At 40.2% G+C, this 16,980-nt stretch overlaps 1 protein-coding gene across 1 annotated transcript in view; it reads left to right on the forward strand.

Annotated features, from left to right (window-relative positions):
• MAPKAP1 (MAPK associated protein 1) overlaps positions 1-16,980 on the forward strand; it is a 283,018-nt gene that overhangs the window by 151,112 nt on the left and 114,926 nt on the right. The window contains exon 6 of the mRNA XM_017874749.1: positions 4,798-4,974. Coding sequence (XP_017730238.1) covers positions 4,798-4,974 — 177 coding nt within the window. The remainder of the gene's footprint in view (positions 1-4,797; positions 4,975-16,980) is intronic.

Genomic DNA, 16,980 nt, shown 5'->3' on the forward strand with positions numbered 1-16,980 from the left:
CCCAGTGTGTGATGTTCCCCTTCCCGAGTCCAAGTGATCTCATTGTTCACTTCCCACCTATGAGTGAGAACATGCGGTGTTTGGCTTTCTCTTCTTGTGATAGTTTGCTAAGAATGATGGATTTCTAAATTGTGCGCAATAAAACTGTGCTACCCCTATCAAAAATAAATCTTTTATAAAGAAAGGAAAATAAAAGTTATGTGTACTCAGGATATTTGGAAAGTATAGAAAATTAGAAGTAAAAGAGTGCTTGTGACTTAAATGTATGTATAGCCTTAACCCATTTGGTACACTTATTTCTAGTCTTTTCATGTGTGACAATTGAGAATTTTTACATAGTATCATCATTTCTCACTGTTTTTTCTCCATAAAAAGTGAGATGCCAATATTCATATCTTGATGGACTATAAAAATTCCCCTTTCATCCTCACCTCTTCCTGAGCTGCCTTCTCCTCTAGTCTTGAATTACAATCTTTGACACATGTGCATTGCCTAGAAAGCCCTATTTGGTTAACAGATATCACTGTGAAAAGCAAGAACACAAAAAGAAAAGCTTATTACTTCCCCGCTTCTCGTTAACACATACCTCATTAATAATACGCTTTGCTGGTTGGGCATGGTGGCCCATGCCTATAATCCCAGCACTTTGGGAGGCCAAGGCGGGTGGATCACGAGGTCAGGAGTTCAAGACCAGCCTGGCCAACATGGCGAAACACTGTCTCTACTAACAATACAAAAATTAGCCTGGTGTGGTGGCAGGCGCCTATAATCCCAGTCACTCGGGAGGCTGAGGCAGGAGAATCGCTTGAACCCGGGAGACAGAGGTTTCAATGAGCAGAGATCGTGCCATTGCGCGCTAGCCTAGGTGACAAGAGCAAGACTCCGTCTCAAAAATAATAATGATACCCTTTGCTTTTTTCATAGAGTGATTCAGTCTACACATTCATATCTTCATTCATTCAACAAATGTTTGTTAGGTACCTTCTAAATGCCAGTCATTTTACTCTTTAGTAAGTATGGAGAGATAATAGAAGAATCCTTGCTCTTTAGAACACAGGTACAGAAATAGGAAAAAGCAATATGACTAGTGATATACAGAAATATTGACCAAATTTTGTAAGACCACAAAGGAGAATTGCTTGAATTTCGGAGATCCAAGCGAGTCTCCTGAAGAAGTCAAGGAAAGCTGTTTTTCAGATAAGAAAATGGAGCTCAAAGAGATTTCGTCTAAGAATTTGAGTTAGCATTAAAACCAGATGTGTCTGCAAAATCCCTGTTCTTTCCACCAAACTATGTCAAGGGAAGTGCCCCTGTTTTCATTGTGTTGTCAACTCTTGAGATGTCTGTATTGGGACTTCCTGAGGCAGGGACCAGAGCTCCCACCTTTCTTTTTCTCTCCCCGTTTCAAAGTCCACCAGTTTTTATTTGATTAAAGAATAATGGACAAGAAGTAGGGAGACCAGCGTTTTCGAGACCAGCTTTGCCTCTGTTTAATTAGGTGATCATAAGCATGTTATCCCTCTTTTCTGCCTCCATTTCCCATCTGTAAAAGTAAGGAGGTTGAACTAAATCTATTTTTTTTTTTATAAGTAATATGTCATGGTTTCCTCCTTCTCATCAAAGTGTGTCACATTTCCATAGATGACTGGGTTCCCAGGTGCTTCAGGAAGTCTTGACACACCATGACTTTGGCAGAGAAGTGGGTGGGAGTCAAGAGGGACAGCTCTTGGCTGCCTGGATTTGAATCTCAACCCCGTGACATACATGCTGTTTAATCTTGAGCAAGCCACCTAATCCTATTGAGGCTCAGCTATCTAATTTGTAAAATAGAAGTAATAAATGATTCATTTACAAAGTTGATGTATAGTTTCAGTGAACTTATATATCTAAGCCACTTTGCAGAGTGTCTGGCTCATAGTACTCAGTATGTGTAACTAATGATACTGCTGGTATTGTACTAGTACTAATTTGGAGTCCTGAAGCAGTTTTAGCAGTCAAAATATAACAGTAGATTCTTTTACTAATGATTCCTTTATAAAAGCACAAAGGAACCAATATGTCCATGTGTAAAATATAGAATTTTAGTCATTATCGCCTCAGATTTTCAATTAAGGGGTCAGAGGAGTTGGAGCACTATTTGCTGCTAGACTTTACTGATCACCCAGAAGAGGTTTTCATTAGTCTTGTATAATATGGCAGGAATCAGTCTTCTTTTCCTTCCTCTGTTCCTGGTGCTCAGGACAGGCCACAGCACAGGGGACACTTTACAAATGTGTTTTGAATGAGTGATTTCACACTTCATATTCAAGAACTGGGGAGAATAATAGCACTTGGCAGCAAACCTTTTGGATCTCAAACCTTAGCCTGTGATATTTGTTGAATTTGTTTTGAGAGGATTTGGGGTGTCCCTTAACAATCGAAGCAGAATTCTTCTGATATCATTGTTGGACTTTTTGCTTTGATCAATAGGCTTATTATTTGCCCCTGAACCTCCGTGGTGCTGGAGAATCAAACATTCCTCAGGTTGATTTACATGGCAATAAATAATCTGTGCTGTCTGTTGCTTGTTCCATCCATGTCTGCCCTGTTCATAAAACCCTGGGGGCTCAGTGACCCCAAGGCTGGAGCACAGTGAACATGTTGACTCCCGTTACAGATGTGTGTACATAGAACATGCTGCTCAGTTGCATTGTTGCTCTAATATGCATCCACAATTTATGTTTAAGAATTGGTACAACTATAAGTTAGTTTCCATATGACTTTCTTATTATAGTTACCTTCCCATTTATTTTTTATTTACGTTACATGCCAGACACTACATATGTTATCTCATCTAATCTTTACAACCTCTAAAGGGGTGATTATACCCTTTTTACAGAAGTGGAAACTGAAACTCGAGGTGAAGCTTATTCCCTGAAATCACATAGCCCTGAGCCATGGAGCTGAAATTTGAACTCGTTCTGACCACAGAGCTCTCTTAGCCAGTGTACCATGACATTTTCCTCATCCAAAGTGCTTTCTTTTGCCTCCATAATTGTTTTGTGTTTAAGTTAGTACCCTGTTGCAGAGATCCAAAAGTTTCCCATGCCATTCATAGATGAATTTTAAATATCTTAACAGCATTGCAAATACCTGAAATGTAAAGTGACAGACATAGCTAGATTACTTTCTTGTTATCAATCCGTTTAGCAAATTTAGTTTCCATTAATTTTAATCTGTCTTTAATACGTGTTTTTTATAATAAATATCTCTTAGTCATGACAGACTCACTGAGTATAGATCACCTAAAGTAGGGCTCCCTCTCTTTCAATAAGCAGAGTTGCAGCTAAAGATTTGTGAATTAATTGGGAAAATTGCAAATCAGGTAGTCAGTGAAATAATTCATTGTCACATCCAATCAATAAACTTGGTAAATCAACTCATTTAATTCAAAAAATGATCTATATAGATCAAGCAACCAATTAAACAATTAGCATACACTTTGCAATTAATTAATTTAAGCATCAATCATGTAATTAAAACTCCAAATTTAAGCTTCAGAATTTAGAATTCTACTGCCTTATGAACTATTGGGTTCCTGCTTCTGAAGCTCTCATACTTCTGAAGCTCACAGGCTTGCTGTTTCACAGTTCAACTGTGGAGCAGATGAATTGATTGCAGTTGTACACTGTCTGTATGTTGGTACAGTTTCCCACCCTCTTTGAACAGATCAACTTTTTACTTCCCCCAAAGAGGTTATGTGTTGATTCTGAACTGGGCAAGGCTGCAATCTGGGAGTACTATCTGGACATTCTGGGGAGTGGGAAGTGTGCAGAAGTAGTCAAGAGGGCCAGGTATCTGTGTCAGGATTAATCCGGTCGTTTGTTTTTACTCTGCTAAGGATCCGTGGTGTTTGAAGTCAGATTCCACCAACTGAGTTAGATACTCTTTAGAGAAGGGAGAACTGTATGGATTGTCTTGGTTACCTTGAGTATTTCTCCTGATCTAGCGCACAGATATTTTCTTTTTTACTTTTAATTTTACTTTTTTGAGACAGGGTCTTACTGTGTTGCCCAGGTTGGAGTGAAGTAGCACCATCATAGCTCACTGTAGCCTTGACCTCACAGGCTCAAGTGATCCTCTCACCTCAGCCTCCTGAGTAGCTCACCACCATGTCTGGCTAATTTTTGTATTTTTAACAGAGACAGGGTTTTGCCATGTTGCCCAGCTAGTCTTGAACTCCTGGGATCAAGCGATCTGCCTGCCTCAGCCTCCCAAAGTGCTGGGATTACAGGCATGAGCCACCATGCCTGGCCAGATATTTTCTTAATCCTAACCATAAATCAAAGGCCTCTGACCCCCACTTTCCCCGCGGCCAAATAATCTTTCCCCCTTTACAGTTTTGTTTATATCTGTTTTTTTTTTTTTAATTTTTTTTTTTTTACATTTGTATTGTCACTAGTGTAGTGCTTATTAGTTTTCCTCCCTACTATGCTGTAAGCTGCTTTTAGGGCTGATACTAAATCTCACCTTTGATCTAAGAGGTTAGATTCTTTGTTGTAGCTACAATAGGGCTCAGTGAATTTTGCAAGAATAGAGTAGTATAAAGACCTTCATTTCACACTGTTTTTCTCCCCTTTGCATTGCCATATGTGTTCTCTCTATCAAATGAAGTAGGATTTGGGGTTTTTTACTGTATCACCAGGCTTGGGGTAAAGAAAAGCAGTCTCCTCAGTTTCTTGCTGTGCACCACACCCTCTGGTCTTCTTGTCCCTTCGCTACCTTGGTATTCACTCACCTTTTTGGTTTTCCTTTCAGTGACAATGTCAGTGCCTACTGCCTGCATATTGCTGAGGATGATGGGGAGGTAGACACCGATTTCCCCCCGTTGGATTCCAATGAGCCCATTCATAAGTTTGGCTTCAGTACTTTGGCCCTGGTTGAAAAGTACTCATCTCCTGGTCTGACATCCAAAGAGTCACTCTTTGTTCGAATGTGAGTACTGACTCTGTTATTTCTCTCAGTAACTCATCCCAACCTTCTAGCATTTTGAATCTGATTTTGGTTTCGTTCATCAAATAAATGATATTTGGCATCTGGAGAGTCCAGTGGTAATAATGATAACTCCCAGAGAGATGTTGAGGATGACATTCACATTGTATTTCATGCCTGTGCACCTAGGCTACACAGACAGCTTTGCAGTGGCCTGTGGTGTGAAGCAGATCTCTGAACAGCATGTCCAGAGGCAGGCCTCTGGAAACACTGGTGCACTGGGAGCCTAAGAAGCAAAACTTCTGGGTTTGCACCTTCTCTGCGAGGAATACACACTAAATGAAAATATGCACTGTGGCCATTTCTCTCTTGTGACTTAAAATACTTTTCTCTCAGACCAAATTTGACCTTCCCTATCAGTTGCCTACCTTGAGACTAAGCACACGTCTTAAACTCTTTTTGTGCCTTTCTCAGAAAAGTGTGTGTAAATGCGTAAGATAAAATCCACTGGAATATAAAAGTATTCTGTTAAAGTTATCAGATTATTGAACAAATTCATGATATAGTAATATGTGTGGCTTTGCTAGTAGATTAAACAATAAGATCCAGCTGCATACCTAACAGTAACTCTTGAAGCCTGTTGTTTCAAAGCAGTGATGAGCATAAATGGCATTTGAGAAATCTGCAACAGCTGTAACGTGCTGTGGTGTTAGCTATGACTTCTGTTCATGACAGTCACTGGCACTGTGATTCTACTGTGATTGGTTGCCTATACTTATAAATCAAGGAAATGCAAAATATCAGAAGTTAGTGAAAATTAAAATGTAGTTTTTATCCATTCAAGTTTATAGAGCTCCTGGATTTTATCCACATGTCCCAGTTGTTAAGGGAAAACCTGCTGCATTTGGATTTTACTCTCAAACCTAAGCTTTTTTTAATCTAGGCCTCAGCAGGCCTTCTTCTGGCCATCTCCTGGGAACAATAGCGATCCCTTTGGCACCCCCTGCTGTTAGTAACCAGCAAATTCACTGTTCAAAAGAGGGATTGCGTTAGAAGGCATTTCTTCATCTCTCTAAACATACTGTCTGTTTGAGATTGTTATAGAAAATAGGGTTATGTTACATACGATATATGAGTATTTTGGGTCTTTCTACCCTTGAGCAAAGAAAGAATACCTGAGTGCCCAGGGGTAAGCTAGGGAGTGGGCCCTCAGGCTTTGATGGTGGCCATTTCATCCCTACTACAAGGTCAAGTTTGGTGTATATAACAGCAAATTTTTTCCTGCTTTTTCATTTCAGAGGTACTAAAATAACTTTAAAGAATATTTAAAGTAATTGAAAAGTTGTCCAATGATGCCTCCAACTTAACTATTTTTAATCTTGTATAATAATATAATCATATGTATGTGTTACTCAGTTTCACTTATAGCACACATATATTTTGTGTTATTTTTACTTAACATTAAATTAGGTCGGGCTCACGCCTGTAATCCCAGCACTTTGGGAGACCAAGGCAGGCCAGGATTTGGGAGGCCAAGGTGGGTCAGGAGTTCGAAACTAGCTTGGCCAACATGGCAAAACCCTGTCTCTACTAAAAATACAAAAATTAGCCGGACACAGTGGTGGGCGCCTGTAATCCCAGCTACTCAGGAGGCTGAGGCAGGAGAATCGCTGGAACCCGGGAGGCGGAGGTTGCAGTGAGCTGAGATCGCACCATTGCACTCCAGCCTGGGCGACAAAGCGAGACTCTGTCTAAAAATAAATAAGTAAATGACAAATTAAAAATGTTTCAGTGTTTGTTCTTAATTCCTACAGTCTGTATTTATGTGCCAGAGATCTAGGCAGAGACAGCACTACCCTCATGGAGCTTACTATCTAGTAGTGAGACAGTTGTCAAATAATTAAAATGTGATAAGCAGTGTAAAAGAAAAGTGTATGGGATGCAGTGGAAGCCGATCGCAGAATATTTAGATTGCTTCGTTGTGTGGTTTTAATAAGTAATTTGATGATGACAGTCATTATCTATATACCTTTTATTCTGTTGAACAACTTCCTTAGGATCATGCCTTGTAAGTAGGATTATTGGTCACAGAGTAGAAATGTCTTTAGACTCACTTTTTATTGACAAATAGCCCTCTGAAAGATGTCCTAATTTACAATGCTACCAACAGAATTCCTAAAATCATTTTTACAGTTTTACCATTACAAGGTATTAGAAGTGTTTTTTTGTACTGTAAAAGATATACACAGTGGCATTTCAGTGGTTTTACTTGCATTTTATTGATTATTAATATGACTAGAACTTTTTTCTACGTAAATATTAACACATGATCATAGCAGTCTTTTGAATCAAAAGTCCTTTTTTAAAGCAAGAGGCTATTATCACTGAGTTTTCAATAGAGTAGAGTGGGGCTAGGATTCATATGCCTTTCCAGGAGGAGCGTCTAAGACTACACAGTGTTTCACTATGAACCCTGCCTTCTGGAGAACTGGAGGAGGGGGAAGGCAAAGAATAACAACTACTTTAACCTTAATACTCTGTTTTTTGATCCTGAATTACTCCCATCCCTGTGTTCCCTCTCTCAGACACACACATAGCCCAATCCTTTTTCTGTTTTAAAATTCAAGAGAGTTTATTTGATGTGTCTGGAGTGCTTCTGAAAACACGAGGTAAAGTGAAATCTTCATATGTGAGCATTAAGAACAAAAATGTCAATAAATTTTCTTTTCCTCAGTCGTCTGATGAAATAGTACAGATTACTGACCGTTTGCCCTGTGTGTATTTTCTTGGTTCAGCAACCTCTTACTTGCCTTTCTGGTCTATATTCTAAGTTAGTAAAGCTTCTCCTACAAATGCAGAACAGAGCAGGCCTTCAGGAGTCTCTAGGGATGTGTCTAAAGTTTCAGAGAAGGAAATCCCAGCAAAATAAATAAAGCCATAATTACTCCTCATCATTTCCCCCCTTTACTCCTTCCAGTTGTCTCCCAGTAGAGGAGGGACAAGAAGTGGCTGGGAAGAGACAGAGCTGAAACAGAAAGAGGGAAGTAGGTTTGACAATAGGGAGTGAACTAATACTTACTAAGGGCCAACTATGCATATGCTATCTCACTTAATCCCAAAATAACCCAGTTTTTATGAACAGTTTAGGGACGTGGAAGCTGAGGGTGAGCAATATTGTTCTTAGGCCTAGATTTGACTCATCCCTGACTTTAAAGTTCATGCCCTTTCCAGCCCCCTGCCGAGAGGTTGAGGCTGGGAATCTGGTGTTGGTTTAACCTGTGAATCTCACTGTCTGAAGGCTGACATTCAGCCACTGCTGTAGTGCAGAGGCGATGGCATGGTGGACTCTGGAGCCAGACCACTTGGATGCCGATCCTAGCCTTGCCCTTACTAGTGAGTGTGGTCCTGGATGAATATTTAACTTTTCTGTGGCTCAGTGAAATGGAGATAATAATACCTATCTCACAGATCAGTTATGAGGATTAAATAAGTTAATAGATCTGAAGCACTTAGAACAGTGTTTAGTATATGTACGCATCATCTTAGTGTTAGCTGCTGTTATTGTCACTATTAATAAACAGCCCTTGGAGAGCAAGAACTGAATTATCTGTGCCCACAATACTCAGCATCACTCCATTACTATGATAGATCTGCCACATGTATTTCTTGAATGGGTTACTGAGTAGATCTTTTTGTCACTTGTACATTTTTCTTCTTCTCCTACTTTGTTTTATAGCAGAGAAGGGGTAGTGTTTAGGTGGACATTGCTCAGCTGGACTGAAAAAGTTGAACTGGAATAACTTTCAGTGAACATGGGCAGTGGGTAAACATTAAGGATCTACAGACTTTCAAATGAGCCCTCTTATGAGCACACATCCTCTTAAGTTAGTAGCAAGACCATTAACTTCTTGAAGACAAGGAAGGCACAGTCTTACTGTCTCTGTATCCTTAGCACCCAGCACAGGGCTTCGTGGAGAAGGAATGACTGAATCTTCAGGTGTCTGTGAGCTGCCAGGAGGACACTTGACCCAGCACTATGTCCCACCTTGCTTTCTGAGACCTCTTCCCCTCTTTTACACCTGTTCCTGCCTTTCAAATGCCAGGAAGGCCCAGGTCGCCTTCTGACCTTCAGAGGCCCTCACACCAGCTATTCCTGGGGCTCCAGTACCATCTTTCCCTCTAAGTGTGGCAGCACAGACTTTGAATTTAGGCAAACCTGAGTTCATGGTTCAGCTTCACTAGTATCTGGGTACATAAATGACCTTAGACAATTTTACTTACCCTTGTTAAGTCTCAGTTTCTTCATCTGTAAAATGTGGATAATAGTAACTACCTCATGGAATTGTCATGAGGGAGTTTCTTAAATGTAAGTTACATACAGAACTCTTTTAAAGGGAAATAAATTCTCCTAAAGTCTCAATGTTTATCCAAATGAGTTTTTTAATAATGCTACTTGGATATGTGCAAATATAAAGTTCTATAATGTTTAGCTATAAATTCAATGTTTTTACAGAACCTAAGCAAAATTACAAACTAAATACCGATAAAACCATAACATTAATAAAATACAAATTAACAACTTTAATGTAACCTATGATGTTTTGCTGAAATTAAACATTGCTGATGTTGGGTTTAATTGGGTGTTAAATGTTTTACTTGTCAACTTGAGTCTTTTGATTTTCACATGAGACACCATGATTAACATCCTTTTAAACAGTGTATTTTTAACTACTAGTCCATTATTTTAGTGGGCCAGTTGATTTATAATGTGTCCCCCCACACAAACACATAAATTTTAAATACTCTTTACTAGAAAATGCTTTTTTTTTTTTGATAGCGTTTTGCTGTGTGGCCTAGTCTGGAGTGCAGTGATGTGATCATGGCTCACTGCAGTCCCAAACTCCTGGACTCTAAGGACCCTCCTACCTCAGCCTCCCAAGTAGCTGGAACTACAAGCATGTGCCACCATGCCCAATTATGTTTAGTAGAGGCAAGGTCTCACTGTGTTGTCCAGGCTGGTCCTGAACTCTTGAGCTCACGCAGTCCTCCTGCCTCAGCCTCCCAAAGTGTTAGGATTACAGGCATAAGCCACCACTCCTAACCTAGAAAACTCTACTTTGCGTTTGGCCCACCATACTTTCTCTTAGTATGATCAATTCGTGGTGGTTTACCCAGGACTCTCCCTGTTTCAAAACTGAAAGTCCTGTATCTATGAGCACTCCCTGATGCTCACCTCCAACCCCCTTCCTCCATCCTAGGTAAGCCACGTTGGTCACGCTACTGTATCTGTTGCTTGGTCTGTACATAAGTGGGCTCTGCCTGACTGATACTTGTGCATAGTGTGACTTGGCACCAAACAGCACAGATTTTTCAGAGACCAGCAAGACTGTTCATAGAGATCCTTGTGCCCACTGAATTATCTCACCACTTTTCTGTATTCAGCAAACAAGTTCTGTATGCAGCTTGCAGTAATGCCATTTGACTTTCAATAAGTTCATTAGTGATGTTAAATAACTCTAGCTGCTGAAACATATGACCCCCCAAATCGCACCACCTTATCCTAGGGTTGGCAAACTTTTTTTTTTTTTTTTTCTTTTTGAGACAGGATATTGCTCTGTCACCCACACTGGAGTGCAGTGACATCATCTTGGCTCACTGCAACCTCTACCTCCCAGGCTCAAGCAATCCTCCCACCTTGGCCTCCCAAGTAGCTGGGACTACAGGCATGCGCCACCATGCCCAAATAATTTTTGTATTTTTTGTAGAGACAGCGTTTCACTATGTTGCCCAGGTTGGTCTCAAACTCCTGGACTCAAGTGATCTGCTCGCCTCAGCTTCCCAAAGTGCTGGGATTACAGGCTTCAGCCACCGCTTCTAGCCCAGCAAACTTTTTCTGCAAAGGGCCAGATAGTAAATATTTTAGGCCATTGGCCATAGAGTTTCTGTAACTCAGCACTGCCATTGTAGTGTGTGAGCAGCCATAGACTACATAGACAAATGGGCATGGGATAGGTTTGTTGGTCAACTTCTGGATTTTCCCAATAAGTTTCTTTCTTTCTTTCTGTCTTGCCCTTTCTTCCCTTCCCTTTTTTTTGGATAGAGTTTCACTCTTGTCGCCCAGGCTGGCGTGCAGTGGTGTGATCTTGGCTCACTGCAACCTCCGCTTCCTGGGCTCAAGCAATTCTCCTGCCTCAGCCTTCTGAGTAGCTGGGATTACAGGCACCTGCCACCATGCCTAGCTAATTTTTGTGTTTTTAGTGGAGACGGAGTTTCGCCATGTTGGCCAGGCTGATCTCGAAGTCCTGACCTCAGGGGATCCGCCTGCCTCTGCCTCCCAAAGTGCTGGGATTACAGGCGTGAGCCACCATACCCAGCCTAATAATTTTATTTCCTGTTCACATTTGTCTGATGTGGGCCAGGTGACTCTCTTGGGTACTTCTCCTCTAGGCAGTGACTCAGGGCTCCCCAGGTGGGTGAAAAATGGGGAACATGGAAGATGAGGAGTGAGGAGGGGCCTACATCTGTATCTGTCTCTCATACACCCCCCCATACACAAACAGTGACATATATAAAATATGTGGTGACACATACAGTTTTGCTTTTAGTTCAATGAAAAGCATATATAGCTATATATATCTATACATCCATATCATATCATACATATATTGATATGTATAGATACTACATCTGTATATGCTTTTCATTAGACTAAAATCAAAGTTGTTTTTAATTAAAAAAAGTTTTTAGAGACAGTGTCTCACTATGCTGCCCAGGCTGGACTGGAACTCTTGGGTTCAGACAGTCCTCCTGAGTAGCTGGAACTAGAGGCTCACATCACCGTGAGAAAACAGGTTTTTAAATTCTGAAACTTAGTCTGTAAATTCATCTGTTGATTCTTGGGGGCTCTTGAACCTCAGGAAATGCTGCTGTGATTATTAATATTAGCTGAGACTCTGGTGTGTGGGAATTGTTACATAGTTGCTATTATTTCTGTCAGGGATTCTCGGTGGGAATACTTTACACTAAGGTGAGAATGGGGTTATTTTTTATTATATAATTAATATGTGTCCGTTATAGCAAAATTGGGAAATAGATCTATTTCTGCTTTTAAATTTGTCTTCATTCCATCACACAAAAATTGTGAATTGTTATTTTATAATTATTTACATTTTTTAAAGAGGAACTAATTAACTTAAATGAACTTCTCATTGGAAAAATGTTCTGTGGCAGGAACGTGTAATTGGATGTCTTCTGATGTTCTTACTAATCAGGACTAGATCTATCTAGCCTTCCTTCTAGAACCTCTGGGCCCCAGGAAACCCCTGGATATAGAGTTGTTGTTTGGAGAAGGAGAATGGATTATTCTAACAACTTGCAAATTAGGAGCCTGCTAATGGAAACTGCCTCTTTTAACAAATCTACAAGTGGATTCCTAAACTATCCATTGTTCCTGATTGATTTTGGACAGAGCAAATATGTCTATAAATGGGAATCCCTAACTTGCTGACTACTTTGAGCCTAAGCAGTAAAGATGTTTGGATATCAGGAGTGTCAGGGAGGAGCAGTAGGGAGTGGGAGGAATGGGAAGGTTTTTGGCTGGCCCCCAAAACCAGATAAAGATCTGGAACTCAGATGGTGTCCTGCATCTCGAGCAGTGTTTCTTGCCAGCAGTGACCAAGCCAAAGCCTACTGTTCCTTTAGACAAAGTAGGACAAGGGAGAATGAGATCCTGAGTGGGCTAAGTGCCTCTCAAGGATAGGGACCTGCCTTGTTTGTCACCTTCTCCCATTCCCAACACAGGCCTTATTTAGTCAGAATTTGTGAGACTGAATAGAGTTCAAAAGTGGCAATGACAAAAACAACTGTGGTAATATTACCTGAAATGTGTTGACATTAAAGTTTCATGCCACGATTCTTCCCTGGAGTGGGGGAAAAAGAGCTTTAAAGGAAAAAAAAAAAAAAAAAAGAAAAGTCAAGGCCAATAAAATGGTCAAAATCTCCTTAGGTTAGAAGTCAGAGCAGTTAAACTGTCTCATATATACATATATGTGTGTATATACACACATATATGTATGTGTGTGTGTGTTTTCCTTTAAATATTTGATATATTAGAGGAACATGAGGAAGGAACAGTTCTCACCAAGAGCTGTTTGGGTAAGGGGTTATCAGGTAACAATGGAGGGTCTTAGCCCAGAAGGTGGGCTCCCAGAGACTGCCTTGGCTTCTCTTGGCTCTGCAGAAAGGGAAAGATGAGCTGCTTTTTTAAAGTGGCGTGCCCTGGGTTCGTTCATGCTCTTTTCTGGGCTTTTCAGAAGAGTGGGGAATTTTAGTGTACCTTCTTGATGATAAATCCACAGTATACCCCAAGTGACCAGACTTTTATTAAAGGGTGTCATTAGCTTGAAGCCTTTCCTTCTGTTATATGCTATTGCCTTGTGGTCTAGAGAATGAAAAAAAAGTGGGGGGGCGGGGAGGGCAGGGAGAACATTTTCACACACTCATTCAGTTTCATGCCTCTAGTAGACACTATCTCATTTATTTCTTTTTTAATCATTTATTTCTTTTCTGTGATATTTTAAAATTGGCCACACCCCATCAGTAAAGTTTCTTATACGCAATTCACTTTTATAATATGTAAGCTGAGACTCAGAGACAGGTAGTTACTAACTCAAGGCCATAATGTTTGGTAAGAGGCAGAGCTAAAATAGAATAAGGAATAAAAGAAGATGCTTGTGTTTTCTGTAACCAGGCCTGACGATATGAGGATAAATTATCCTGGTTATTTATTGTGTGCTTGAGTCATAGAGGACCAACTGTGTGTTGTTTCTTTTCATTCTGCTGTATTAGCAAACATTTTCATTGTCCAGATTGTCCTCGTGTATGGAAATGTAACATATGCAGCCTGTTTAATTTTGTATTTGTAAATCTGACTTGATTTCCTTTTTGGCAACAGCAACTGTCTAGAGAAAAGAAAGGATTTTTCTTTGTGTCTGTTTAAAGTGACAGAAATATTGGAGCAAGTAATAAAGATGGAAAGCGTTAATTACACAATTCTAAGAATTTAAAGGTCAGACAAGCTAAATATGTATGTTTTGCTCACTGGAATGTCTTGAAATTGTGCCAGGATTCGCTTTGTTCCTACCATAAAAGCACACATTTTAAATAACCATCAACTTACTTTGTATCTAAAAATTATACCAGATTGTTGCTTTAGTTAATATGTATCTTCAAAGTCGGGAGGGAGCTCCCATTTCTGAGCCCATGTGACTGGTTTGGTGATGCTTCCCCCTTTGGCCATGTTTAGTTACTATGTCTCATTTTGATTTCCTCTGTTCTCCCCTCAGCTTATGTCGGAGTCTGTCAGCTGCTGCTATGTACATCTCAGGCTAGTGACTTGGAATGTTTATTAATACAATGTCAGTCTTGCTGTTGAAAAAACTGTGATGCTTCTCAGAAGGTTGTGATAGAACGAAGCGTTTGATTTCCAGATCCTGTCTGCACTGCATGGTGAATACATTCTCACATGTTATGCAGTTCACTGACCTGACAGTTATGGAACCCCGCCTGGGACCCCATTTCAGCAGGACATATTTGAACAGAAACAGTTTGCAAAACTTTACACACTTAAACTCCTGCCAAGGCAAACTGTTAGCCACTTGAGTTTGTTATAAATACCCAGTGGCAGTGGTTGGAAGTAGCCCACGGTGTGTTTTATATTCTGAACGGAATGTGAATGTCTTTGCGGTTATACAGAGTAGTAAATAATTGAGTTTGATTAGGGAGAGGGACCTCATTATCCCCCACCTGTGCCCAGCTGGAAGGGGAGGGTCGAAATGAAGCCATTAGCTGTCTCTCTTACTGGCATCTCAAAGAGCTCAAATACATCTGTGTCTTATTTTCTTTTCTGGCACTATCAGTCGAGCAAGCTAAGCAGGCATGACCGGATTTGGCAAGTCCCAAGGACTCTGGCAAAGAGACACAAGGAGAAGGCGGAGGGCAGTCATTTTGGCTTCTCACTGCCCATTAGTCTAGCGAGTTATGTTTTGGAAAATGTCTGTTTTGAAAAGAGTACTTTGTCCAATGTCAAACATCGCATGCTCCCACAGTACGCTTTGATCTTTTAAAAAATTTTTGGTCAGTGTAAGGGGAAACAAAATGTGGCATTCACACTAGTGTCAACTCTTTATGGATAAAGTATGCTCAAAGTACTTATTTTAAAGCAGGCATGCTGCAGTTATTACAAGGCCTTCTCTTGCTCATATATTTCCATTTTCTACCTTGAAATGCTGGAGAATGAACATGCATGGAATTGGATCAGAGCAGGTTGGGAACTAGAGTATATCTTCATCACTAGAGTATATCTTCATCACTACTGGGAACTGGTCAGGACTGGAGACTCGAGAACGACTCTTAGCAACCTTTTCCCACTTCCTGCAAACTGAGACTGTGGCTTTTGAAACCATGACTTTCTCCGAGGTCTCTCAAACTCTTGTAGGTCATATGGTTACTCTAAGAATCTGGACATTTATAGTCAAACTGAATTTGTTACATTGGAAGTTGAACCTTTTCCACAGATTGGGTCAGTGGTTCCGGCATGGAAGATGTGCTCTCTGAAAGTCTCTTCTTGCCCCGAGTCCCTAAGACTCACTTTGAGGCTGTGGAGGGATTAACAGACACAGACTTTAGAGTCTAACTGATCTGGGTTCAAGTCCTGACGCCTTCAGGACTTACTTGTTGTATAACATATTAACTTATTATATAACTCCAGACAAATGTCTCAGCCTTGCCAAACCTCAATTTTCTCTGTTATAAAATGGGACTTGTAATAGCCCCTACCTTTTCTAGGAGGATTAAACAAAGTAAGTGCTCAATAAATATTGAATATTATCATTGTCTCATTATTATATATTCATTGTACATATGAAGAAAATGCTTATGCTTATTATATATTAATATATAACTTATTATATATCTTTTTTTAACTAATGGCTGGCCTATAAGCATTTATTGTATGACAGGTATTATGGTAAGTACTTTAGAAGTATTTTGCCTTTACAACAATCTTATAATCCAAGAATAATTATCATCCTCATTTTGTAGATGAGGAAATGAAGTTAAAGTGATTATGTTGTTATCCATAAAAGCAGAGGTGGGGCTTCAAACCAGGTCACTTTATTCTAGAGTTTACTGGGCTCTGCTGCCTTCTGGTGCTGCCACTATCTCTCCTAGCATGGTTTAGAGCTAAATGATGACTGCATTTTGAGACATCATCCCCACTGGGAAGCTCTGGGGCCCTCTGACCTCCGTGTGGCTGGGTTAAGTGCCCTCCGTTTCTTTCCGCAGCACCCTGAACTTGCCTCTGCCTTTGTGGCTGTCACACAGAACTATAATTGTTTGTTGGCTTCTTGTCTTTCTCTCCCGCTGGACTGTGCAACTTGGGTTAGAGACCATATTGTTGATTTTTGTAATCCAGAACAGGATTTTTAATAGATGAGTGATCTCAGGTAAATTCCCTAATGCCTTCAGCCTGTTTCTATAAAATGGGTGTAATAATTGTACCTATTTTAGGATTGAATGAGCCAATACAGATTTATTTTAAAAAGCTTAAAACAGCACCTAGCACATAGAAAGTGTTCAATAAATAGTCATTGCTGTTATTGTAATTGTTCAACAGTGGACAACTTGTGCAAATCAAAAAGTTCTTAATAAATGTTGTTGAAATTCTTTACACCACCATGATTTTTTAATTTCCATCATCACTATTCAAAGACAGTGAATTAAGTTGAGGTGGAACATACCTGCATCATAGTTAACACTTTCAAAAAGGAAAGCTTTGAAAACTGAACCCAGAGTGCTCCCCTTGGAGCTCTTGGGAAGCTTTGATGCTTGGGCCACAGGCTGCTCACTGACAGTGCCCCTGAATATTGCCACCAAGCTCAACAAATCACACATTTTAATGCCCCTGTGTTACCAATGACAGGCAATGAGTTTTGAGATCCACCCCCCCCC

The sequence above is a fragment of the Rhinopithecus bieti genome, unplaced genomic scaffold (assembly GCF_001698545.2).
Source record: "Rhinopithecus bieti isolate Rb0 unplaced genomic scaffold, ASM169854v2 scaffold_7967, whole genome shotgun sequence".
NCBI lineage: Eukaryota > Metazoa > Chordata > Mammalia > Primates > Cercopithecidae > Rhinopithecus > Rhinopithecus bieti.